The sequence below is a fragment of the Rhinolophus ferrumequinum genome, chromosome 9 (assembly GCF_004115265.2).
Source record: "Rhinolophus ferrumequinum isolate MPI-CBG mRhiFer1 chromosome 9, mRhiFer1_v1.p, whole genome shotgun sequence".
Taxonomy (NCBI): domain Eukaryota; kingdom Metazoa; phylum Chordata; class Mammalia; order Chiroptera; family Rhinolophidae; genus Rhinolophus; species Rhinolophus ferrumequinum.
The window spans coordinates 21,964,095-21,989,257 of NC_046292.1; the positions used below are offsets into that span (position 1 = coordinate 21,964,095).

A 25,163-nucleotide genomic window follows, 5' to 3' on the forward strand; every position below is an offset into this window, starting at 1 on the left:
CATTACTTCCACTATGTGGCCTTGGGTGAGTTAATTAACGTCTTTGAGCCTCTGTCTCCTCTCTAAGAAGACACTGATAATACCGGCCTGGCCAACAGGATGGAGTCCAGCCATCCCTGAGCCTGAGCACTGGTAGTTGCATTGGTATGGAATCACCACTCTCTTTCCAGTATCCTTCACCTTATTGTTTGGTAATTTTTTTTTCACTTTAAATTTTTTTTTTTTTACGTGTGTTTTTCCAGGACCCGTCAGCTCCAAGTCAAGTAGTTGTTTCAATCTAGTTGTGGAGGGCGCAGCTCACAATGGCCCAGGTGGGGATCGAACCGGCAACCGTGTTATTAAAAGCACTGCACTCTAACCAACTGAGCTAACCGGCTACGAGACAAAAGCCTGCTCAAAGTGATTTACTTGGGGGTAGCATATTGATTTTCTCAGTCAGTGGTCTCTTTCCTGTTGCGATTCTTCTTGCCATCTCTATACTATTTGACCCTGTGGTCACCTCTAACTTTTTTGAGACCTCTCTCTCTCCCTTCGTTTTCTTGACTCTTTGATGCCCTGATCTCTCTCTCTCTCTCTCTCTCTCTCTCTCTCTCTCTCTCTCTCTCTCTCTCTCTCTCTCCTCTCTCACTCTCTCTCTGGCTCGCTCTCTCCCTCCCTCCTTCCGTCTCTCCTTCTCTCTCATTCTTCCCAGGCTCTTCTCTTCATCCTCCTTCACTTATTCTTCTCTCCTTTGCTGCACATTCTATCTGCTCTCCCCCAGAGATGGCCACGAAAAGCAAGCTGTCTGATCTCAAAGGCACCATTATCCTTCTGGCCACCCAAACGTCAAATCCCAAATTCCTGTCTTTTTCCTTTCCTCTCTTTCTGAATCCAATCAATTGCCAAGCATCTCAATGTTCATTTTCTTCCAAACAGTCTCACATCCACCTCCTTCTTCTCCATTTTCTGTCTTGTTACTCTAGATCAATATCAACCCAGATCAGAGCTAGTTTAAATGGCTAATTCCAGTCCATCCTGAATATTGCGACCTTCCTAAAGATCACTTTAAGTGCCCGATATTCTCCTTCTACCACCCTCCTATCTCCGTTCAGAATCCTAGTAAGGCTTTTTCCTTCCTACAACAGATTCGAGAACATTTCATGCCTTCCATATTTGATTGCCTATATTTGACTTTCCATCAGGCCCCATCCAGACTTTCCATTCCCTGCATGCTTTACCCATGTACAGCTCCTCTTCTCTGCATCTGTAGCCTCTTCTGCTTGGAGTGTCCTCCCTCCATTTCCTCCTCTATTCAAATTCAATCCATTTTTTAAGACCTGGCTCAAAAGTCAACTCCTTCATGAAGACTTCCGTGCCCACTCCAGTCCACAGTTCTCATTTTCTCCGAGTTTCCCTCGATGATGTTCGTGCGATGATAGTGATGGAGAGCTGCCGGTCTGGGAAGTTGGTCAGTGCCTGCTGGCCACCTGCCTATGCCTTCACCTTATACCTGAGGGCAGAGTCGGTATCACCTACGTACTGAAACTGAGGGTCTCTATGACTTTGATTAAATTTCGTTTTAAATCCTAGCTCCAGAAATCATATATATATATATATGATTTCTATATATATATCATATATAGAAATCATATATATAAATCATATATATAAATCATATATATAAATCATATATATATATATGACCCAGGGCTTCCCCTGGATAGTCAGCAACCCCGAGGCAGCAGAAGACAGTAGCCCGGACCTGACTGATGGTCACACAGTCCCGACGTCTGGCAGCTGAAGATAACATCGTGACCTAAGTTATGCTTCAGCTCTTGAGTCCCAAGGCGGAACAATCCCCTGGCTACTTTCCCATGAAAGCAGACTGAGGGATGTGCTGGAACAGACCTCAGAACTGTCCTCAAGACCTGAAGAAATGATTTATTACCCTTACCTCACCGCCAACCAATCAGCTCCCAGGGTGACCTCGAACCTGTAACCCATGGTGTCTTGTGATTTTTGCCCTATATAATCTAACCTACACGTCGTCAGGGAGTCAGGTTTTTAGAGCATAAGCTCCCCATCTCCTTATTGGCCAATTCAATATTAAACTATTTTGTCTTTCTACACTGCAAACTCCTGCTTGTGCATTTCTTTGAGCCAGTGCACGCAGGCAGGCGGACCCAAGGAAAACCCTTGGGGTCCCTAACAATACTCCTAGATGAGACAGCATAGTGGCATTGTGGTTTGGAGTTGGATAGACTTGTGTTCAAATCCTAATCTGCACTTTCCCACTGGTTGTAAGGCCCTCGCAAGTGACCTAACCTCGCCAAGTCTCACTTTCCTCATCTGAAAAATAGGGGTCATAATGGCCTCCTAGAGATGTTGTGACGATTAAATGATAATGTATGCAAATGACTTTACCCAGTGTCTGGCACCGTCTACATTCAATGAAAGGTAGAGATTATTATAGTTCCTGGCACCCTGCAGTCTAAACACTACATATGCAGCCCTGCTCATTTGCATAGCCAAGGAGTAATTTACATAGACTGTGATATTTTACTATAGGTATATCTGCTTTCAAAACAGCTCTCTTTTTCCAACTTTCCATTTTTATAAATGGCACCACTGTTCCAAGGCTGCCAGACTCAAACATTGGCAGCGTACTCGGCTTTTCTGGTCTTTCATGGGCCAAACCCCTTGGCACTTAACCATGGGCTGTCTCTAACTGTTCTGAGAATGTCTTAAGTCCCCATTGGGACTGTAAATGCTTTGGCAGCAGGAACTCTAACTCACACTGCTTTGATATCTATTACACTGGCATAGCGCAGGGACTCAATACATATTTGTTTTCTGACAAGATGATATCAACAAATTAATTTACAGAAGCAGGTGTGAAGGAAGTGCTACAACAATCTGAAACAAAGATAAGATACTCTGTGACTCTGTTTTATCGTCTCCCGTTTCTCTACTCCACGAATTCCTCCTACTCATTCTCTAAGGCCCAAATCAATATCCTCCTTAGGAGGTCTGCCATAAGCATCATTTCCTTTCTTTTATTTATACTACATATTTAGTTGCATAGAGTTTTCACCAATTTCTGAAATTATAAATTGAAAAAATTAAAATGAGATAGAAAGGTGTAAAGTGGTGATGAAGGTTTTCCACTCCCACTTCTCAAAGATAACAACTGGGGACATTTTGGTGAGCATCCCTCCAGATCTTTTACTGCCACATTGGGAACTATTATCTTATACTAAGACAGAATATGAAAATAATCGTTTTAAAACAATTGTGTTTGTCTTAGACTTTACATGCCATTTTCTGTGCCATGGGAGGAGGGGAATTAAAATAAATCCAAGTTGGCATATGAATGAGTAAATTTCAAATCGGTTCCATAGTGCTTCGACAACTCTATTACAGAGCAGTTTGTATACACCTCTGCCTCCCGGCTGATTTATATACAGGAACAGCAACTGACATTAATTTTTATATTCTTGACACCTAACTTACACATAGTAAGCACTCAATAAATGTTTAGTAAAGAATGACTTAACTTTCATCTCCCATCCTTCTTAATAGGTTTTATGGGTCAGGGATATTATTTTTAAATAATAAATGGACTTACTTTGAGAATTTTGCATCCCACCTTTAAATGACTGATGATCTATCAGTCAGAGTCTCAGCAGGAAACTGAACTAAATTCAAATGACTCAAGACACTTTCATGAAGAAACTATTCAAGAGCTGTGGGCACAGTTAAGGGAACCAAAATTGGAGGTTGAGGTGGCCAGAGGCGAGCAACAGTAGGAAGTTATGACCATGCTTGCTTGAAAGTCAAGGGGAAGGAAATGGAGTTTCCTGAACCCAGTGAGACCCTGAGTCGTGGAAGAGGGGCTGCTGACAGGAGCTTTTGTCTCGGAAGGAAGCAGCCGCTGCCAGAAAATAAGAGAATGCAGCACAGAGCACAGGAAAACCCCCAACTCTCTCTCCTTCTGCATGCCCATCTCTTGTCAGTGCCTTCCATTGGTGGAACCCCAGTGAGCAATGAGCCCAGGTGATACAGTCCATGGAACTTAGCTTCCAGGGACACAGGGTAAACACAGAAAGAGAGTGGATGGGGTAGGCAACAGAGAGGAGGCACAAAGTTCGTCAGTTATGTACCAACCACATCGTAGCTAAGTGATGTCAGCTCAGTTATTCTTCCATCTTGAACCTAAATTGTAAAGTTAGCCACTACCAGTGTTTTTCATGCCAAGTAGTAGGGCCTAGGGGCAAGTAGGGAAGTGGAAGAAAAGGAGAAATAGACAATGAATATAAGATAGCCACAGTAGCTACAGACCCTGCCTCAGTAAGTGGTCATGAAGCTAAGCTGGTATTCAAAGCTGCCTTCTTCCAGGGGAATTACATATTCCCCTTACATTCTGCCAGCATGTTGGCTGGAGGGGAGTCTTTGCTTGGTGGGAGGACCCAAACCTTCATTTCCACAGGATTCACTCCCTTAGTGGTCCTGTCTCTTTTATTGCTTTGCTATAGTTTTACATTGATGGTTATTGGGTATGGGAGTACTCGGGGGTGCCCTGGTGAATCCACTGGGCACAGACATAGTTCTCCTCACCCCTTTTAGTAGCAGCAACCTAATTTCCACTTGATAATCAGGAGCAATCACCCTAGGCAATATTAAAAACCCCTTTTCTGCCATTGGCTCAATAGCATAAGGAACCCAGAATGACCAAGCGGAAGTCTCAGCTTCCAAGTTAAAGGAATCAATTTAATGTCTGTATTCCCAGGAGGAAACATTCCTTGGAAAACAAGATCTCCAAACCCACTGAACCCAAAATTGCAGGGAAAAAGGCAAATATTCGATGAGTGAGTTAAAAGGGTGGAAGGATCACTCCCACTTCCACCCTGGACCCTGGTATTTAGGCCATAGAGAAGATGGCACCATATATATTACTAATTTCTTTAAAGCATATACCACATCCTTTGACATCACCTCAACTTTGCAGGTTGTTGTCTCCTAGATGGCATTCCCAGGAACCACCTGGCTGTGATTTACTAAGCTATTTTTATGCCATCCAGAATTTATCTTAAGGTGTTATATCCGAATTGGAAGTTTTTGTGGGCGGTTTTATCATCTATGAAAGGGGTATTTTGGTTATTTGAGACCACTTTGCATTTTCATCACCAAAAAAAAAACAAAACCAAGAAAATAAAAAACACTCTTGTTCTATAATGATATTTTAAGGTTCTACAGCCGGACCCCACCTAAGGTAGTTGGCTTTTGCCATGCTATTCCATGCCTAATTATCACTCATATCTCAGCTCTCGTTGCCGCACTCCATCTAGTGGAGAATGTATCCACTATGCCTGTACCAGCCATTTTCACAGAGATGTTTAAGATCTCCTATTAAGAACTATGGCTAATGACAACCTGGTAATTCTGTGGCATTCATAAAGTGTGATATGCTCTGTAGCACATCAACCAAGTGTCAAGTGGGCCCTGTGTTGAAGTCAAGAAAAAAACATAATAGCCCATAATGCATCCCAGTTCATATTTTGTTCTGATAATTTAGATTAAACTGAGGAGCGGTTGGGGATGAAAAGAAGAGTCTGCCTTGTTCAAAATTGTAGTAGAAACACCCTTATTATACTAACAATTCTCATATATTTAACTAAGTATTTCTTAGAGCATATCTCTACAACTATTAGTAGTTTAAAAGCCCGGACTTTGAAATCAGAGAACACTGAGCCCCAAACCTTAATTAACCACTTATGTGATCTAGGAAAAATTATTTAAATTCTCTGAACCTTGGCTTTTTCCTCTTTGTAAAGCAAGCACAACTATAGTCCTTTCTCCTAGACTTAAAGACTTGCACAGAGCTTGTCATATACTAAGCCCTTTAAGAATGTTAGTAATTGTGATTTGTAGTAGTTATTATAGACACTAAGCTCTAAGTACTAGGCATTATTGATGTTGGGCTCTAAGATGAAAAAAGATTTCAGAAGTTTCTATTTGTAGTAGGGAAAATTACCGAGAGGAAAAGACTCCAACTTGAGTTTCCTTTAGATCGTTTTTTCAGAAGGTTGGATTATTGTCCCTCCCTCCTCCACCCCCTCCCCCAAAAAAGACATGATAAACTTTAAGAATGCAAGCACAATTGCTTAACATGAGCTTTATCATAGCAACTTAATATTGAAATAGTCTGAAAACAAATTAATTCATTTAGTTCTACTATATGGTACAGTATATAGTAGAACCATTTTTATGGGTTACAAATGTTTACAATGTTTATGGGTTACAAATGGGTTACAAATGTTTTTTGTAACCATTGTAGTATGCCATTGTATAATCACTGCATTCAGTACAATGATGCCCACTTTTGTAAAACTAGAGGCCAAAATTTACCAATTTATATAATGCTAGGGATTTATGGTTATTTCTTTGTCATTATATCCCTAAACCAGTCACACTTATGGCAGAGTGCTTAAAAATTGGGGCTCTCAGCTCAGACTACCTGGGTTCAAATCCCTGGTAACCTTGAGCAAGTGATTTAACCTCCCTGCGCTTTTTTTTTCGACTATAAAATAGGAATAGTATTTTCACAACAGTACCAGCCTTGTATGACTGTTCTGAAAATTAAATAAACTGAACACATGTAGATGTTGGCTATTATTATTTCTGTCACTCCAAGTCCTTAGTAAGTGATGCATTGTGGAGAGAAGTGGGAACAGCCTATCCTATCAAAAAAGGTATCTGAAAGTCATACGTGCCTGGTGAGCTTGTCTCAGGAAAAAGTCTAATTGCACGGGTAGTGAACCACTATCCAAAGACATACAGGCCAACTGTGCTAATAAGGAATTCATTTCATGCACAGCTACCCGAGAGGTTAGGGACAAACCTTATGAGTCAGCTTATTGGAACGTAGAATCAACTGACTGGTCCCATCCTTTACTAAATTGGATTCTTCCCGAGTCCATAAAAAAGCTCAAAGTAGGCCCCAAGTCTCTTTACCACATGGTAGCCCTGGCTGTGGCCTCACAGACGATAGGATCCACATAGTCTCAGGCAGGTTTTTTTCATTACTCAGAGAGTAATGATTCTGCCCTCCTCCTGTTCCTTTTCATCTAGTTAGGGTAGAACAGAGGTGTTCAACCAGCATGCTCTTTGTCAATACTGAGTATAATTATCAGGTTCAAAGCCATGGCTCAACAGATTATTATTAAGACTGATTTGAGGGGATTAGGGAGAAAGGCAGTTGAGAGTTGGGCAGGCCCCTGAAACATGTCATTCCGCTGCTACAAAACCTTTGAATGACTTTCCTGTGCAAGCTTAATAAGCTTCTATTTTTAAAAAAATTAAGACTGATTTCTTTTTTCACAGGAAATATACCTCTAAGATCCAACCATGCTGAACTACCTGTGGGTGCTCACACTCACCAAGTTCTTGCTCCCCTCTGAGTCCTCTCAGTGCCAGGATGCCCTTTTCCAGCCCTTCACCTGGCTCGTTTCTGCAGTCCTTCAAGTCCAGCTTAAACGACACCTCCTCCAGGAAGCATTAATGAACACCCCACCCACCCACCGAGATTGGTGACCCTTCCTCTATACTCTCATAGCACCTTGTATTTTTCCCCTACTTCTAGAATTTACCACACTGACAAACAATGGCTAGCTTACTTGTCTGTGTTCCCTCTACGTCATCAGCAACCTGAGGACTGGAACCCACATCGTCTTCACCATTATATCGCTAGCATCTAGCACAGTTCCTGGCACACAGATGTGCAAAAAATGTTTGTTGCATATTTACTGTAATAGGCTCCTAATTGGTCTCTGTGTTCTGTTCTTCCCCCAAGTTCTACCCAACAGTCATAGAAAACTCCTTACTGCAGCCTGCATGGCCATACTGGATTCTGATCTTCCCTACCTCACCCATCTCACATCTGTAAATACCCCCTGTGCTCACTTTGTTCTCCAGCCATATGGCCTTTCATCTGTTCCTAGAATTCACTCAACAAGTTCCTGCCTCAGGGCCCCTGCTCCTTTTTTCCTCAGGAGTGCTCTTCCTCCAGCCCTTGCCATGGCTGGCTGCTTCTCCCTCATCAGAATCCTCTCGGAGAGACCTTCCTGGACTATCCTACCTAAGGTATCCAACCCCACCTCTTCTCAGTCATTCTATCACAGTGTCTCGTTTTATTGTCTTTCTAAAACTTCTTTTACCCTGTTAGTTTACTTGGTGATTATCTGTCTCCCCTGTTTAGAAAGCAGTACAAATGCGGGGAGCCTGTTCATTTTGTTCACTACTTACTTCAACACCCACAGTATTGCTTGACATCTATGAGGTAGTGTTTAATAAATAGTTATTGAATGAATGAATCATGTATGCATGAATGTTCTTGAAGTAATTGCTTTGGGTGGGTGTGTCTACCCTTGTTCTCACAGGGCCACCATTGCTCAAAAAGTATTTTGGGATCTCATCTTTTAGAATTGACTTCAGGGTCACTTTAAAAATTACAAAAGAAAATAATCAGACTCACTAGTCTGTAGTCACACCTAATTTTTTATTCAAAATCTTTCTCTTCAACGTGATGTCTACCTTATTCACTAACTTTGGCTCTGGATTATTTGTTTTCCAAAATTAAATTCACCCTCAAGAATAAAAATTTGTACCTTTTATAATAGTCTGAAGAAGGGACTTTAGGCTCTGAAGACAATTTGGAAAAAGGAATCCAAAGCCCTCTCATTTCAACGTGTAAGTTCTAGAGTGTTGTGTTGATTTAAAATGACTACCTTATTTTACCATGATACCTTATATACTGGAACAGTGGTTCACCTGTGAATTAGTTTCTCATTTTAGTTATTTTTGAAATAGTTCCATTTTAGAGAATTCAATTTATAGAAAAAAATCAAATGGTATTTAGATTGAAAGGCAACTTAGGGTCTAAACAATTTCTTTTCTTCTCTTCTAAAAAAATCACTCCAACCCAGTACTTCACTATTCTTTAAACATCTCACACATAATCGCCAGTTCTTCCTGTTCTTTCTTCTGATGAGAATGAATCTTCTCTGCTTCAATCGAAACCCTAACAACATTTTATTCTCCCTTCCAGGCTCAGCTCAAATGTTTGCCTTCCAGAACTTCCATCCGATTTAAATCTCCTTCAGAATTAATTCCATCATCCTTTCATCTCCCAAACTACCTAGTATACACTCTATAAGGGCAGAGGCCATGTATGTCTTCTTCTGACTATGTCCTCAGCACCTAGCACAGTGTCTGGCAAAATATACTTGTTGAATGAATGAGTGCTCCTCTATTCTATTATCTAGCACATATTATGTATTTAATTATTTAAATATCTTCTTCTCCCACAAGACGGTCAATTTCCTCTACAATAAGGACCATGGTCTTATTCATCTTTACTCTCTCTGAGACATGGAGAGACCAAGGGTGCTCCCAGAAGAAGGTAGCATTTATCTTGCTAAAATTCCTAAGTTTCCATTCATTTACTCTCAGATCAGCCAGGATTGCAGCAGATTTCCTGTTTTATTTTTACTTCTCTTTAGTTCAAACAAACTTCTAATGGTGGAAGAGGGGCCCTAGGTACTGAAGCTTATTCCCCTGTCCACCCCCCCAAGCCTGGGCCCAGCTGACTAAGTCCAGATGTAGTATTTCTTGGGTCTAGGTGTCTCCAACTTGAATGTGAACTCCCTTTTCTCCCTGGGTTCCTCTGGCTGCCATTGCCCTTCTCTATCCGCTCCAATCTCTTCTTCCATTCCACCACCAGAATGATCTCTTTAGAACTGGGTCACTAACTCAAATGCTTACAGAGTCAGGCTGATAGCAAAAATGCCTGGGGAGTTAGAGGTGGTGCCCTCTAAAGACGGAAGTTAATTATTACTTGGAGGAATACAAACGCAGGGTTCCTAGAACATCTGATGTTTCAAGAAGAACTAGAAATCTAGAACTGTTTTTTAAATGTGAAATCTCCCAATGTTTAAGTACTGGCAATTATTTCCATTTTTTATAATTAGACAGGCCAATTAAAACAAATACATAGGCCCAAAATGGCCGCTGCACCCTTGGTCTCCTTTTCTACTCTAATGACTACAGAGCTTGCTACTCTCCACGGGCATTCAATTTCCTTACTTAAAGGTCAAGACACAGACTACCTTTTGGGCCTCATCTCCTGCCATTTTGCCACGCACCCACCCCCAATTTAGGTCATGATTTGTCATTCCAGGGAGCCACGCCAATTTTTATAATGGGTTAACATCTCTGCATGTGCCGTTCCCATTTCTATTCATTGAACCAACAAATCTTCATTGATCAACCAATCCAGGCATTGCGCTGGGTGCTAGGAACATAACCTTAAACACCACAGGCAAAGTTCTTCCCCTCATTCAAATGGCGGAGGTGGATGTTACTCAAATAATAACACAAAGAAGCAAATTTAAAATGTAATAGGTGTTAGGAATAAGCCTTGAGAGCATGTAACAACAAGAGCTAAGCTGACCTGCCCTGGGGATCTGGGAAGGCTTCCCTGAAGAAGAGACATTTTTATATACTGTGTCTGAAGGATGTGCAGGAATTATAGTACCTAAGGAAAAGAGGCAGAGGGGCAGGCAGGGGCTGTGTTGGAGTGAGGGAGAAATGACTAGAGTTTCAGGCAAAGAAGCCAGAAAGTGTGCAGTCTGGAGGAGGCAGGAATCGGCTTATTTGAGGAATTGAAAAAGGCCAGAGTTGCTAAGCACAGGAACTAAGGAGGAGAACGGCATGAGAGGAGGCGGGAAAGCCAGGCAGGGCTGGCCATGTGGGCAGGGCTCAGTCAGACATGATAAATGTTCTGGTCTTTATCCTAAGGGCAACGGGAAGTCACTGAAAAGGTTTAACAAGGTGTGTGTGTGTGTGTGTGTGTGTGTGTGTGTGTGTGTGTGTGTGTGTGTGTGTGTGTGTGTAAGAAAGACAGATGGAGACAGACATGATCAGATTTGCATTCTGAAAATATTATGCTGGCTTCTGGGCGGAAAATAGAGAAAGGGTAGAGAAGCAGGAGAAGTAGGGGACCAGTTCAGAGATGGCAGAAGTTCAGGTGAGGCATTATAGCACCTCAGCTGGAGACAGAGAAACATGGATGAGATCTGCAATATTTATGAAGTAAACAACTATAGGAGTTAGGTATGGATTATGTACGGTGGGGTAGAGTGGTGAAGCAATGGAGAGGATGACTCCCTGATTTCCAACCAGGCAATTAGTTGGGGGTACTGTTCCTAAGACAGGGGACACTGAAGGAGGTGCAAGTCAACGGTGAAGGCAACAGGGAGAATGAGTTTAATTATTCTGCAGATATTTATTTGATCAACATACATGTATCCAATGCCTGCTCTGTTCCAGCCTCTCTATGCACAAAGACAGAAAGAGTTCCTGCCCACAAGCCACTCACCTTCTGTTTGGGAGGACAGGCAGAAAAAAATATTATTATCATCCAAATATCATGCAGGCTTACCTTCCTGTGGATTCAAAAACAAAAAACAAAAAAAAACACATGAAACTAATCATCCTGAGTTTCTACTGTTGCCCCTGCAAAATCCCCTTCAAGTATTTTTGGGACACTTCTAGGGACAAAAATCAGTGGGGTCAAGTCACTGGGCACACCAGCCCTGCTCCAATCCCTTCTGTCCCTGCCCATGGCTCCTGCCAAAGGGTGGGAATGCTAAGAGCAGCTTGGGACTAGAGTGCAGCAAGCAAGGAGAATGGCCCTGAAAGTGAATGCCTCCTTAAGTTTTGCTGGCCCTGATGCTCTCAAGGTGCTGGAACAGGCCTGGGTCCGAAAAGAGGAGCTTCTCCCAAGCCCCGAGCTACGTAAGTCATCTGGGCCCTGAAGCAGCACTGCTAGTGGCTGCAGTTTGAGTTCTACTGGGGACATGCTGAGTTTGAGGGTCTTCTGAGACATCCAAATAGAGCGGTCAGGGATGCACTTGGCTATCTGGATTTGGAACTCGGAAGATTGGGCTACAGATTTAAATTCCAAAGCCATGAACCTATTAGAGGAGGGAATATTAGGGGACAAAGCTCCGCTGAACTTTCAATATTTAAATGCCCTGCCCCTGTACCCCACTTAACTACTTTCCAAATTCAGATCAGGAGTTGGTCCGTCACTCCTTCCTGTGTATTCCCACAGCAATTTGTATAGTGCTTGATTATAAAACTTTTCACAGTACTACATGGTCACTCTTGGTTTATGTATTTGTCTCCTTCATTAAACAATGAACTCCTTGAGGGCATAGATTCTTATTCAATGTTCAATCCCATGCCGTTTCAGCTATCATATTGGTGAAGACTAAAAAGATGGGAAGACAGTACCCAGAATTGATTGAGGAGGTGGGAAAAGAAGATGCTGCCTACCTTGCTGCTTGGCGCAGTCTTTTTGTGTCATTTCTAGGAATTATCCTATATTGATATTATGCACAGAGATGTTCTGTGCAGTGGTGCTCATTGCAGTACGGTTTGCAATACGGAAAAGCTGGAATCAACCTATATTTATATCAGACGGGAACTGGTTAAAAGCGCGCAATGAAATACTACACGACCATGAGGAAAAAAAAGAAATAAACTTATATACTGACAAGGAAAGGTAGCCAGAATATTTTATTTAAAAACAAATCAAAAACTGTTGGTATAGAATGCTGCAGTTTGTGTTTAGAACAAAAAAGACACACTTGCATATAGATGTGTCTGGTAGCCTACACAAGCAACCACTGAATAGTGGGTATCTTTAAGGAAGGGCAGTCAAGTGAATGTGCAAGGTTTTGGGGGGACTTTTACTTGTCACTTTCTGCCTTTATTATGGTTGGATTTTTCGTAAAGCTAGAAGTATGTATTTCTATAACGAAAAAATCTTAGAAAAACACTTTAAAATGTTGAATCTTGATCTCCCTGTCTACTTCTCCACCCTCCATATATTTGGCACCAAGTAGGTATTTAAGATTGAACAGAGGAGCTACATTCTCGGAAGAGAAACTCTCCTGCCCAGGGCTGGAGCCCTTCTTCTCCTGGGAACTGGCTGTGAAGCTGGGGAGGTAGGTAGGGCCTGCAGATCCCCCATCTGTGGAGATCACACAGGTCAGGCAAACCTCCATTCTTTTCAGCCCATCAGTTAGGAACTCACGTGAAAGTGAAAGTCTGCAATAAGGTACTCGATAGATAAATGTGTGTAGTAATAACAATGGCCTCTATCGCTTATCAATTACCTACTAATTGCCAGACCCTGTGCCGAGTACTTTACAGATGCTCCCTCCTTTAATCCGAACAGCCCTGAGGTGGCTATTCTGACCCGTTTTACCGAAGAGAAGGAAGGAGAGGCTGAGAAAGATTAAGTTAAGTGCTCGATCATTCAGCATGTAAGAGGAAGAGCCAGCTTTGGCCCTAACTCCATCTGAATCACTATGCTCTCAATTGCTCCTGCACCCTCTGCCATAGTAACTGGACTATGTGAGGAAATAGGGTATAAGTAACTTAGTCTTTTTGGAACCTCCCTGCTCCAAAACAAAGTATAGCTACAGCCTGTGAAAACAAGAGATTAGAGAGCAGGCCTTGCAAATCCACAGCCAGCATGAGCACCCAAAACTCTTCACTAGGCACTAAATAACATAGTAATTATTATTACTTCTGCTTATAAGCCCTACTATTGGGAGGTTTACACTGATATTTGTTAATGTTCACAATTCTGCAAGGTAGATGTCATTACCTCCATTTTATAGAGAAGGAAACTACAGCTCAGACAGGTTATGGTTTTCTCAATGACACACAGCCAAAACAAGGCAACACTACATTTGAAATCGTCCGTCTTACTCCAAAGTCAGTCTTTTCTCAAGGCCATATTGTTAATACCTTCAGGAGAACCTCAGACAGCATACCATGGTCCACAGAAAATGAACTGCAGACCTCTAGGCTTTCAGGACAGGAATTACTCTTCCCAATTCCTAAGGAAGGGTTCCTGTACCATTCCCTCCACCGGTCCCCCCACAATGGAAGGCTGCTGCACCACGTACTTGGTAATAAGTACACTGTGGGCACACAATCATCGTTTCAGAAATTACCTTTTGTGCATCTCACCCTGAAGAAGAGCTCAAAGCTCCCTTCAACCCCACCCTCAGAGAAAGTAAGATTTGGCAGCCATCTGGTAAGAATGTTGATTCCGTCTAGAAACCCACAGATACCACTACCCAGCTCCTTCTCAGACACTTCCTTATCAAAGTTTTATTAGCCTCAGCTCAAGGTACCTCCTCCATCTGGGCATCTCATTACACAACAAGGACACTTCAGCCATTTGTAACACCATCACCCAAGCAGAATGTTCAAGGACAGCAGCAGAAATGAGTTGCAAGGGAGCTATAAATCCTCCTTGCCCCCTTTCCCTCCTCCATGCATTTGATGTCTCCCCCCACTATTTCTTCACAGTTCACAACTCGATTACTCCCATTCCTTAAATGCGTCTCTGACATTCTCATCTCTGCTCATTTGTTCACGCTTCCCTTTGCCTGGAACTCATTCTCCTCTGGCCAAAATCTATCTTGTGCTTTGAACTCCAATCGTACTTAATATTCACTTATCTCTTGGCATTTGTCACATTACAATTTTTCATTACAATTATTTAAAACATTCTTTTTTTCCTCCTACTTGAATATAAACTACGTTTGTGACCTCAAAGTACTGCACCTGACACCAGAAATATATCTATATATGTGATAATTTGTGAAGATATTTGTGTTTTGTTCTCATTTCTGTGGGTGGTTTCTCTCCCCCACTCACAAGGTTGCCAGGCCTTAATGTTCTCTTGTTGAAGGCTTCAAAGTTTCAGATCCCAAAATCAAAAGTTTCCAGGCACCCAGAAGATAATTTCCAGAAATGCTCCTGAAAAGCGTTGGCTTATTCTGGGAAACTGATCCAGAAGGAAAAGGGATGGGAGTGCTTAGAAAGGGAGAAGCAAATATCTGTGAAAGGAAGGAAAGGTTAAAGAAGGCACCAGAATGAGGAGAATGCGTTGGCAGACTGTCCACTATACACCTTGGCCTTGAGAGCAGTGGTAAGGATCTCTTTGAACAGGTCTGGAAGAATCCAGTGTGAAGGGCCCAAAAAGAGGCAGGAGGCTTACCACTCACATCAGTAGAAGGAGCCACCCTAATGATGCAACCATCATGGATTATGGACCTGGCCTCTAGCCCACTTTTTGCGGAAGAATCTTAGTTCAAGTCCTCCAACAGCCTTCAGTCTTCCCACTGCCGAGTCCTTCCTCAATTTTTCCCTCCAAGCTTTCCTTTCTCATCTGCACCCTTCAGCCCTGCGTCAGACTCTCCCTTAGTCGTTCCTTCTTCACCCCAGCCTCCCCTCTGCCCTGTCTCTTCCTCCTCTCTTCCCAGGCCCAGCCAGCCTCAATTTTCTCCTCTAACCCACGCCACCCGCAACCTCGCGTCTCTCCCGCCGGTCTCCTTTTATTCCCCTACTTCAATAACCCCTCCCACCTCATTGAGCACAACCCCCCTCTACTGCTGAGCCGTTAGAGGGGGCGTGGCCCCGCCAGTAACAGGTCTCCCGCCCCACACTCCGCGGGTCCGCGCGCAGACAAAGACATTCCACAGCCCCCGCCCCCACCGCGCACTCGGCCCGAAGGGGGAGGAGACACGTGTCCCGCTAGCGCCCAGTCACGTGGTAGAGAAAACGAATGCTGCCCGCCGCCACCCGCGCAAGCGCACAAGGCTTTGGCCTGGCGGGCTCCGAGGGAAAAGAGGAGCAGGGAGGCGACATCTTCGGGTTCCTCGCCGGTGCGCAGGCGCCGTGGCCCGATTGGGGACTTTGTTCTTCGCGGAGAGACCCAAGGGCGGTGCCGGAGACTGGCTGCGCACGCGCGACGCCTCATTTCCGGTGCTCTTTCGCTGGGTCGCTCGGGTCGGCTTCGGTCGCCGTCGCTCCTGCTCTCCTACCCCCGCCAACCGCCACTCGGGCCTCTGCCGCTGCCGCGTCGCTTCCTCGATCCTTCGATCGCACATCCTCCCCAATGCAGCGCCGGGACGACCCCGCCGCGCGCATGAGCCGGTCCTCGGGCCGCAGCGGCTCCATGGACCCCTCGGGTGCCCACCCTTCAGTACGTCAGGCGCCGTCTCGGCAGCCGCCGCTGCCTCATCGGTCCCGGGGAGGCGGAGGGGGATCCCGGGGGACCGCCCGGGCCTCGCCCGCCACGCAGCCGCCACCGCTGCTGCCGCCCTCGGCCACGGGTCCCGACACGACAGTGGGCGGTCCGGCTCCGACCCCGCTGCTGCCCCCCTCAGCCACTGCCTCCGTTAAAATGGAGCCGGAGAACAAGTACCTGCCCGAACTCATGGCCGAGAAGGACTCGCTCGACCCGTCCTTCACTCACGCCATGCAATTGCTGACGGCAGGTAAGCGGGCCTCCCGAGTCCTTCTGGGTCGCCCGGCCACCCGGGAGCATGGGTGGCAGCGGCTTTGTTCTTCTCTCTTCCCGCCCCCTCGGGACCAAAGCAGTCATGAACTCCCCTTCTCGTTTCCTCATTCTCATCTTCGGTAGTCTGGATTGCACATTCCCATCCCGGCCCTGGGTGCGAGGGAGAACGTCTAGGCTGCAGTGGAGGCCCGAAAGGCACTTGGCGATCTCTGAGTGCAAAGATGTTGATGGATAGTGCTGCGCTCCCGCCCCCTTTGTGATCCCCCTCCCACCTCTTGCAGCTGCCCCACGCTCCGAGTGCTCAGATTCTTCCAGAAATGAACCTTTATCTCCCCCTGCCCCCGAAAGGGAAAGCTTTTTCGTCTGCGGGTGGCGGTAGGCGCCTCAACTGAGGGTGTAGGAGGTGAAGACAGCCTGAGCGAGGGGGGGCCGTGGGAGGGCGGGCGGAGGTGAGATGGGGTGAGGCTGGAGTGCCCTGTCCAGCGCGCCGCGGTTGCTAGGGCCGGGTCAGACTTAGCGGTAACTGGAGCTTAAGTTGCTCCGAGGTAGGAGCAACCGGTGGGAATCGACGCTTGAGGTTATCCGAATCGTATTTCCGACTTGCACCTAAAATAATCATTGCTGCAGAGCTGGAAGTGGTCAAGAATAAGCACGGACCCTCTTATTTTACAACTTGTGTTCACCATCATTCAAGAAGGGGAAAAATAACCCTAGAGACAGTGAAACTGGGAAGAGGGAGGAACGGGTGGTTTGCATGACATTCCCCAACGAAATGGACAAAAATTGAGGAAGTTGCACGATGCTTGTACCTGAAAGCCTTTTTCTTTGTGTTTTTTTTTCTTTTTGCTTCAGTAGTGAAATAGATTAGGAATAGTATAGTCTTTGTTCTGTGTCGCTGCTCCTTTTCTGCTCTGCACTAGCCAATCACCTAGTCGCTCTGATTTCTCCCTAAAGCCGTCTGTTTTGCCCTCACTTCTAGTTGAAACGTTGTTTTAATAAGTAGTTCTTATATGATACCTAAATTTTAATAAGTACAAATTCACAGCCTTCAACACTGAATGAGTGACTAACTGGACTTTTTGACAAGGTTAATGTAACAGGCAGATCCTTATGAGAATACTTCGCTCCCTTTGTTCTCTATCTCCCAACATTGCTAAGGGGTCTTTAAAAGCATAAAGCACTCAGTGGTCAAGAATAAGCACAGTTAGATAAAGTGTTTACATTATGAACTCAGTGCTTTGCTGTTCTGTAATGGATTGTTTGAAGCATTACTGTTCATGTATTCTGGCAAGGTTTTTGAGAGCAAGGAATGCTTTTTATCTTTATATTTTTCTATTGTCTTACATGTAGCAAACCCCAGGTGCTTGAATTTGAAAGCAGATTTAGGAATGTCCGAGTAGTAAAGGTTGACTTGGTAGTCTAATTTTTATTTCCTCAAGTCTTTAATTAGTCCAGGTTAAATTTGTGAGATAAAATAACAAACTTTAGGACTTTTAAAGTCTTGGCTTAGGCTTGAAATTCTGACCCTTGACTTGGGAAACTTCCTGAACCTCAGTGACCTCAACTGTAAAGTGGAGTGGTGAGTTGTGAGGATTAAATGATGTGTAAAAGCACTAGCACAGTTCCCTTCGACCTATAATCATTAGATAATAACTTGTCACCACAAGTGATAAATCTGTGGTACTAAATATGGTATGAAAATACAACATATTTTTTGCCTTTCTGACCACACCAAGTACCCAGTATGGTATTCATCTTTTAAGTAAAAGGTGATTTCTTGGGATAACCATCAAAAACTAGTGATCCTTTAAAGTTATTTATAATTTTCACCCTCTCTCACTGCTTAAATTCTGTTGCAAGAGAATGCTCTTTAATTTTTTTTACCTTGGGCTTTTTTGTCTTTTTTTTTAAACTAAAATGAAATTTTAATTGGAGAAATGAGATTAAAGTAATGTTGGCTTATTGAGAGAACAGACTTGAGATCTGTGGAAATTTCTCAGCATGAATAAATCTTGATATATATTGGGCCCTACGTTTAAGGTATTTTTTAATGATCTGGAAGAGAGATTGTAGTGAAGTCAACCGACTCCCAGAGAAGACAGAATAGTAGTATTTAAGCTCTGATAAGGAGACGTGTGAGAAAAATACAGCTAACTCACACTGTGCTAGGCAGTGGTCTGAGCACTTTACATCAAATATTTAGTCTTTACGACAAAACTTATGAGGAAGTTACTCTTATTCTCGCTTTTACAGATGGGGGAACCATTCATACAAAGATTAAATTGCCTAAAGTAACAAAATTAGCAAAAAGCATAACTAGGATTTGAAGTCAGTCTGAGTCTGGATCCACACACGCAACCCTCTCCACCACTCCACTACAGTACCTGATACAAATTGTACTTATAAAAATATTCTGTACTACTTGGACAAAATACTGAAATCCACTTGAATGCATCAGAATGCTAGCTATCTAACAGCAACGAAGATGACGAGGCCAAGATACAGAAGAAGGAAACCCAGAGCGGAGCCTCGTGGTTGGGATTGTGACTCCTTCAGGCACCTCTGCCCCTTCACAGAGGTACCACAAGACCCAGACCACTCTTCCTTCACCATCCACAAAGCTCTCCCTGTCCCTTTCCCAGCTTTACTTGGCATTGATCAGCATCTGATGCATCGTATATTGTAGTTGTGTGTGTGTTTGTTGACCACCCCTTCTTTACAACTAGAATGTCAGATCCACCAGGGCAGGAGTCTTTTGTCTGCTTTATTCATCACTGTATTTCCTGTTCCTTAAAGAGTGCCACATAGAGTGAATGGCGGCTTACTAAATATTTGATGAATGATAATCATCTTCATTGCGTAATGGGAAAATATCAACACAACTCGAAGGGATTTACGTTTTGAATGTAGACTTCTATATTAGCCAAACTGGTATTTAACTATAATGACAATTAAATGCATTTGCAGACATGCAAGGACTCAATGTACCCATGCCTGTTTTCTGAAACAAAAATAATTTATCGTTTGTGTTAAATATTTATATAATAAATGTAAAATGCTTTTAAGTATATCAGTGTTCTTTTTCTACTTTCCACAATTAGGAAAATACAGGTTACTATAAATAACTCAGGAGTAAGTAAACATTTGAATATGCGTAGATTAATAATCCCCAGAAGATGTTGAAAGGATACTCATAAATCCATCTTCCAAAAGCACTCAGTGGAGAACATTTACAAAGTCTATTGAAACTTTCAAAATAGTTCATTCCTTAATTTTATTTACAGTATACTATAGAAATATATCTAGACAGTCCCATTTCATTCCACAGGGCTGGAAAACATTTTTGAAACAGAATGTCGAATTGCAAAGAAATTGTAGGTCAAATATAGGTAGAAGTATAAATATTAGGGAAGAAAGGCAGAAGTTATCACTATTTGCAACATCGTAGCTGTTTACCTAGGAATGTGGTGGGTGATACGGTTGATTTCAACATAAAGATGTACAAATCAGTAGGTTTCTGATCTATAAGTATTAGCCAGTTAGAAATAATTTTAAAAATCTCATTTTTAGAATAGTATCAAATGCCTTGGGATAAGCAATAAAAATCAGTTCAAAATGTATGTGAATAATCATAATGAACAATAACAACGATATTTAATCTTTGTAGAGTACATAACATGTGCCATGAGATGTGCTACTTAAATTTCCTCTTCCCGGCCATTCTGTGAGGCAGAAACAATTTTCATCTCAATATTACAGATAAGGAATATTGTGATCACATACTGTCAACTTAAAAATTTTTTGAAGGTGATAAAGGAAGATCTGAATAAAAAAAGAAATATGCAATATTTTTAAGGGGACATGAGTGTGGAGAGATGGGTAAGAAGGAACTAATGCTACAAAAATGACAGAACTTTAACATGTTGAGTTTTTGCGTTTTCCAAACTAATTCCAACTAGATTTATTTTTTTCAACTTGGTATGTTGAACATAAAGTAGCTTTAAAGAGTAAATGAAAATAAATGAGAAAATAATTTTTTGGAGACAGGAAAATGATGAAAATCTGTTACACTGACAAAAATTAAGTCAAACAAGACTTAGGGCTTGAGAGGGTATGAATTAGAAGGAACTCTTAAACTTTGCTGGTGGAAGTGTGAATTGGTACAGCCTCTTTGGATAACAGTTTAGCATTTCACCTGAAAGTTGAACATTCAAATTTCTTAAAATTCAGCAATAGCTTTCCTAGGAATATACCCAAAGAAACTTGCACGTGAATGCTTCATTCAAAAGTGGTGCACCTTGTTTACAAAATGGTATAACTTCTTGTTTCACCATTGATTGGATACTGAGATTTTCAAAATGAAATATTAATACAGCAATGAAAAAGAAAACTACAGCTATATGCAGCAACACGGAGAAATCTTGGAAATCTTAATATTGGGTGAAAAAGTAAATTCCATAAGGCTACATACATATAGTACAATACTATTTTTATAGAACATAATATTCGTAAGATTAAGCAAAATATTGTGTCTGTGTGTGTATCTGATAAAGCAGTTTTTTAATAAAACTAACATGTTTACCAAACGACTCAGCAATTGCAATTTATCCCAGAAAAATTAAAACTTAGGTCCACATGATACCTGTACATGAATGTTCATAGCAACTTTATTCATAATAGGCAAAAACTGAAAACAAACTATATGTCTCCAATGGGTGAATAGTTTAAACTGCAGTACATCCATACCATGGAATATTACTCAGCAATAAAAAGAAAGTAACTATTGATGAATGCAGCAATTTGTATAGATCTCGAGAAGTGTGCCAAGTAAAAGAAGCCAATCTCAAAAGGTTGCATACTGTGTAATTCCACTAATTTAACATTCTTGATAAGACAGAATAATTAGAAATGGAGAATAGGTTAGTGGTTGCCAATGGTGAGGGAGAGATGGAGGGGGATGACTGGCTATTAAAGTGTAGCATGAAGAATTTTTGTGATAGAACTGTTCTGTATCTTGACTGGTGGTGGTGGTGGTTACATGAATCTGATTAAATTGCATAGAACTAAAGACACACAAATAAGTGCATGTAAAACTGGTGAAATCTGAATTAAGTCAATATATTGTATTGTTAATAATCTGGTTATATTGAGAAAACTGGTTATAGAGAGAAAACTGGGTAAAAGGTATATGAGATCTCATTTCTTACAACTGCATATAAATCTACAATCATCTCAAAAAATTTTTTTTAAGGAAAAAAAGCCCTAAACTCTAAATTATGCCCTAAGAAAGGGATTTGAGAGACTATGGTCAATATGCCATAATAGGGTTTGCCACTGTCCTGGAATGTGTGAATTGAGCCCCGTAGAGTTCTTAACTCAGGCTTTGGGGGGGTTTTTTTTAATCAGTACCCACCCTTACTTAACATTGTGTATGAAATATTGTTTGTATCTTTTTCTGGGGAGCTATTCTGTAGCTTTCATCAGATTCTCAAAGGGGCCTATGAACCTGCCGCCTCCCCCTCAAAAAAATTAAGAATCTGTGCTCTTCCTTAAAATTATAAATAATTTGATAAATAAAAATAATGTGTTTTTAAACAAAGATAGTAAGCTTACTGGACCTGTGATTCCAAAAGGTGTTACCAAGAGAAAAGTTACAGGACGGAGAATTATAAATTTGGGAATGATAAAGATGTAAATCTTTTAAGGGAAGTTAGAAGTGAGTGTAAATGGTACATTTCTTTCATTCAGTAAATGTTTATAGATGTCTATTGTGTATTAGGCATTGTACTAAGAATGGCAGATACTCAGTTTAGTAATGGAAAGGGATTATAAATGGTTAACCAGGGGAAGGAGTGCTGTGGTTAGAAGTATGAACTAAGTGCATTGAGAGTCAAGAGGAAGGTGTGACCCCTGACCTTCTGGAGCAGCTATACTATGAGTCTTACCCTCTTAGAAACACTGTCTCTGGATGCCTTAGTCAGAAAATCTTGACCATTGTGTTTCTTAGGCAGCCCTTGTCAAATGTTCAGTTAGTAGAGTGAGTGTACATGATAATCTGGTTTTAGTTAAGCCAATCTAGTTGATAAAGTTTGTATATCATTTTTTCAAACTTCTCTGGTGTTAACATTTTTGTGTTCATTAAAGCTCTTTCTTTTTTTCTTATTCTCCGTCTTAAAAGTCAGAAGGGAAGACTAATAGAGGTTTAATGACTTGCTCAAAGTCACATACCAAGCTTGTAGCAGAGCTGGGAATCAAACTCAGTTCTGTCTAGCTTCAAAACCGATGCTCTTCCCTTTAAGACATACATTTAAAAAAGTATGTATTTTTTTAATACATAAAAAAAAACCCTCACCCTTAGGAGTTCACTGTCTGGCTGTGACAAGACCTACCAAAAGAGGAAAGGTTAAGTTACACTAAAAAAGAGTAAGAGAAATGCCACAAGATGAGTTGAATGTGCTTTGATGTAAGGAGTGACCGGGGTTTATGTGCCTGCTCTGTCACTAGTTAGTTTTGTGATCTTGGGCAAGTTACATAGTCTGAGCCCAGACTTCTTCAGTTGTTAAATGGAGATAATCCTGGTTAGGAAGACAAAATGAAACAATAAATACAAAATCCCTGATACATAGAAGCCTTCGGATAAGATGATCAGGGAAAGTATCTGGCTAGGAAACAAATGGGTAACACCCTTCTGTGTTGTTTACACCTTAGGTTTTCTTTCTTTGGCTCTTGGGACATCCAAGGTCTCCAGAGGCCTAGGCAAAGATTTAAAGGAGTTAGTTTCAAAAAGGTTGTCTAGAAAGGACTTTTGCCTGCGGGTAAGCCATTTTTAAGAAGCTTCTCCTTGATTTTTTTTCTACCCATGATAGCCTGATCCTTGTTCCCAAGAGAAGTGAGGCCACAGAGAGAAATGTAGAAAAAGACACTGAACACCTGAGGCACCTGCAGAGTCCTTTCATTGCCTTTAGCCCTTTCAGCATGACAGTGTCTGAGGTTATAAACTGTACTTCCCAAAATTTTAAAAAATCAGCTTTTTCTTGTTTAAAGCAAGTCCCAACCTCCCCACAACACACAAACCCCTCATTGAGAGGCAATAATAAAAGCATGATGTTTGAAGTTAGAGAAAGTCTAGGTTTTATTTAATCCTTATTCTGGTACTTTAATAGTTCATGACTTATCAGTTTAACTGTTCTGAGTTTGTTTCCTCAAGTATAAAATGGGGATAGTACCATACTTCACTGAGTTATTTTTCTAGGCTAAGTGAGGTAATATTTGTGCAGTATTTGATACATAGTAGGCATTGAATAAATGTTCAGTCCTTTTGTTCCAAACATGGAAGATGACCTTTCTTGAAGATTTCAAGCTGCCTCTTAGTCTTTTGTGTTCTAGGCTAACCTCCCCTGATTCTTTCATCTTTTCAATTCTCAGTTTTATTTAAAATCATTGTTCTCTGAACTCTCTAAAAATGCTTTAATGGTCGTTTTTAAATTGTGAGATAAATTGGACAAAGGGATTCTAATTAAGATCTGACTAGTTCAAAATACAGTAGAAGGAGCCATGTTAGAAAAAGGCCTTAAATTCACTGGGTGCATCACACTGCATGTAAACCTTTCTACTGGATTCCATTTTTGCAGCCCTTCTTCCTAGTATAGGAGTACAACAGATTAATAGACTTTGAGTCATCTTGCACTAACCAAGAAAGTTTCTGGGAAGTGATGTAAAATACAGCTGACGGGCCTAATTGGATGGTAGCAATTAATAAACACTGAGGGACATAGATAAAATGAGGTATGCAATTTGTGCCACATTTTTAGAAGCTACTCACTGATGTTTTCAGATAAAAAAGGTGGCATCTTTGTTCCTTTAGAACTTTTGAGGATTGAGTACCCAGTTTCCCAGCCTGGAAACTCACAAAGAGATGTGTTCAGAGATGGTAGGCTCAAAACTAGTGACTAGAAAAAGTTAATATTAGCAGTAGGTGGGAAAGGGTGGGGGTCAGGATACACCACCAGTAAAACAGCAAACAAAGAAGGTGTTGAATGAAGCATTTAGTCTGTTAATTATAAGGTCAAATTTGTTCTCTATTCTAAGCATTGAAACATAGGCGTGTGAAGAGCACTGCATTTACAGTCTCATAGGAGTAAAGGTTTAGTTAAGAATATTTACAATATGATTAGCAGTTTTAATTGTCAAAAAGTAAGGGAATGTGTACTCTCAGGCATAAGTGGGTCAGTTAGCTCACTACATACTATATAACATCTGAAATTGGGCTTTTTATTAAACAAGATGCCTTGTGTTTGAAATTCTGAGCTCTTAGGAATCCTGTGAGGGTCAAAGTAACTTTCCTTTATGTACTTCACAGTTGGACTTAGTCTAAAGTTTTTTAAAAACTGTTAAAGTTACAGATTTGCGCAATACTTTGAAGTAGTACATCTTTATACCAAACCTGTGATTTTTCAAAGTGGGGTCCCCAGACCAACAATATCAGCATCAACTGGTAACTTGTTAGAAATGCAAATCCCAGACTGGGGTTGGGGCCCAGCAATCTAGTTTAATAAGCCCCCCAGGTGATTCTGATGCAGACTGAAGTTGGAGAACCCTTGCCTTAAAATGATAGGAACACGGTGGGAATATTATGTAAGGAAAACATTCTGTGTTTTTAGAATGTTCCACTGATTTTAGGGAATATACATTTTTGACCATACAACCTTTTAGCTGCTGTCTGTTACCTGCA

General features: G+C 41.7%; 1 protein-coding gene across 2 annotated transcripts in view; it reads left to right on the top strand.

Annotated features, from left to right (window-relative positions):
- Positions 1-15,735: 15,735 nt before the first annotated feature.
- KHDRBS1 (KH RNA binding domain containing, signal transduction associated 1) overlaps positions 15,736-25,163 on the top strand; it is a 35,454-nt gene continuing 26,026 nt past the window's right edge. The window contains exon 1 of one of the 2 annotated variants that reach the window (XR_004423855.1): positions 15,736-16,409. Coding sequence is in view for 1 of the 2 variants with exons in the window: in XM_033114227.1 (XP_032970118.1) it covers positions 16,028-16,409 (382 nt within the window). In the remaining variant the exon portion in view is untranslated. The remainder of the gene's footprint in view (positions 16,410-25,163) is intronic. The other variant, XM_033114227.1, reaches the window with a different exon arrangement.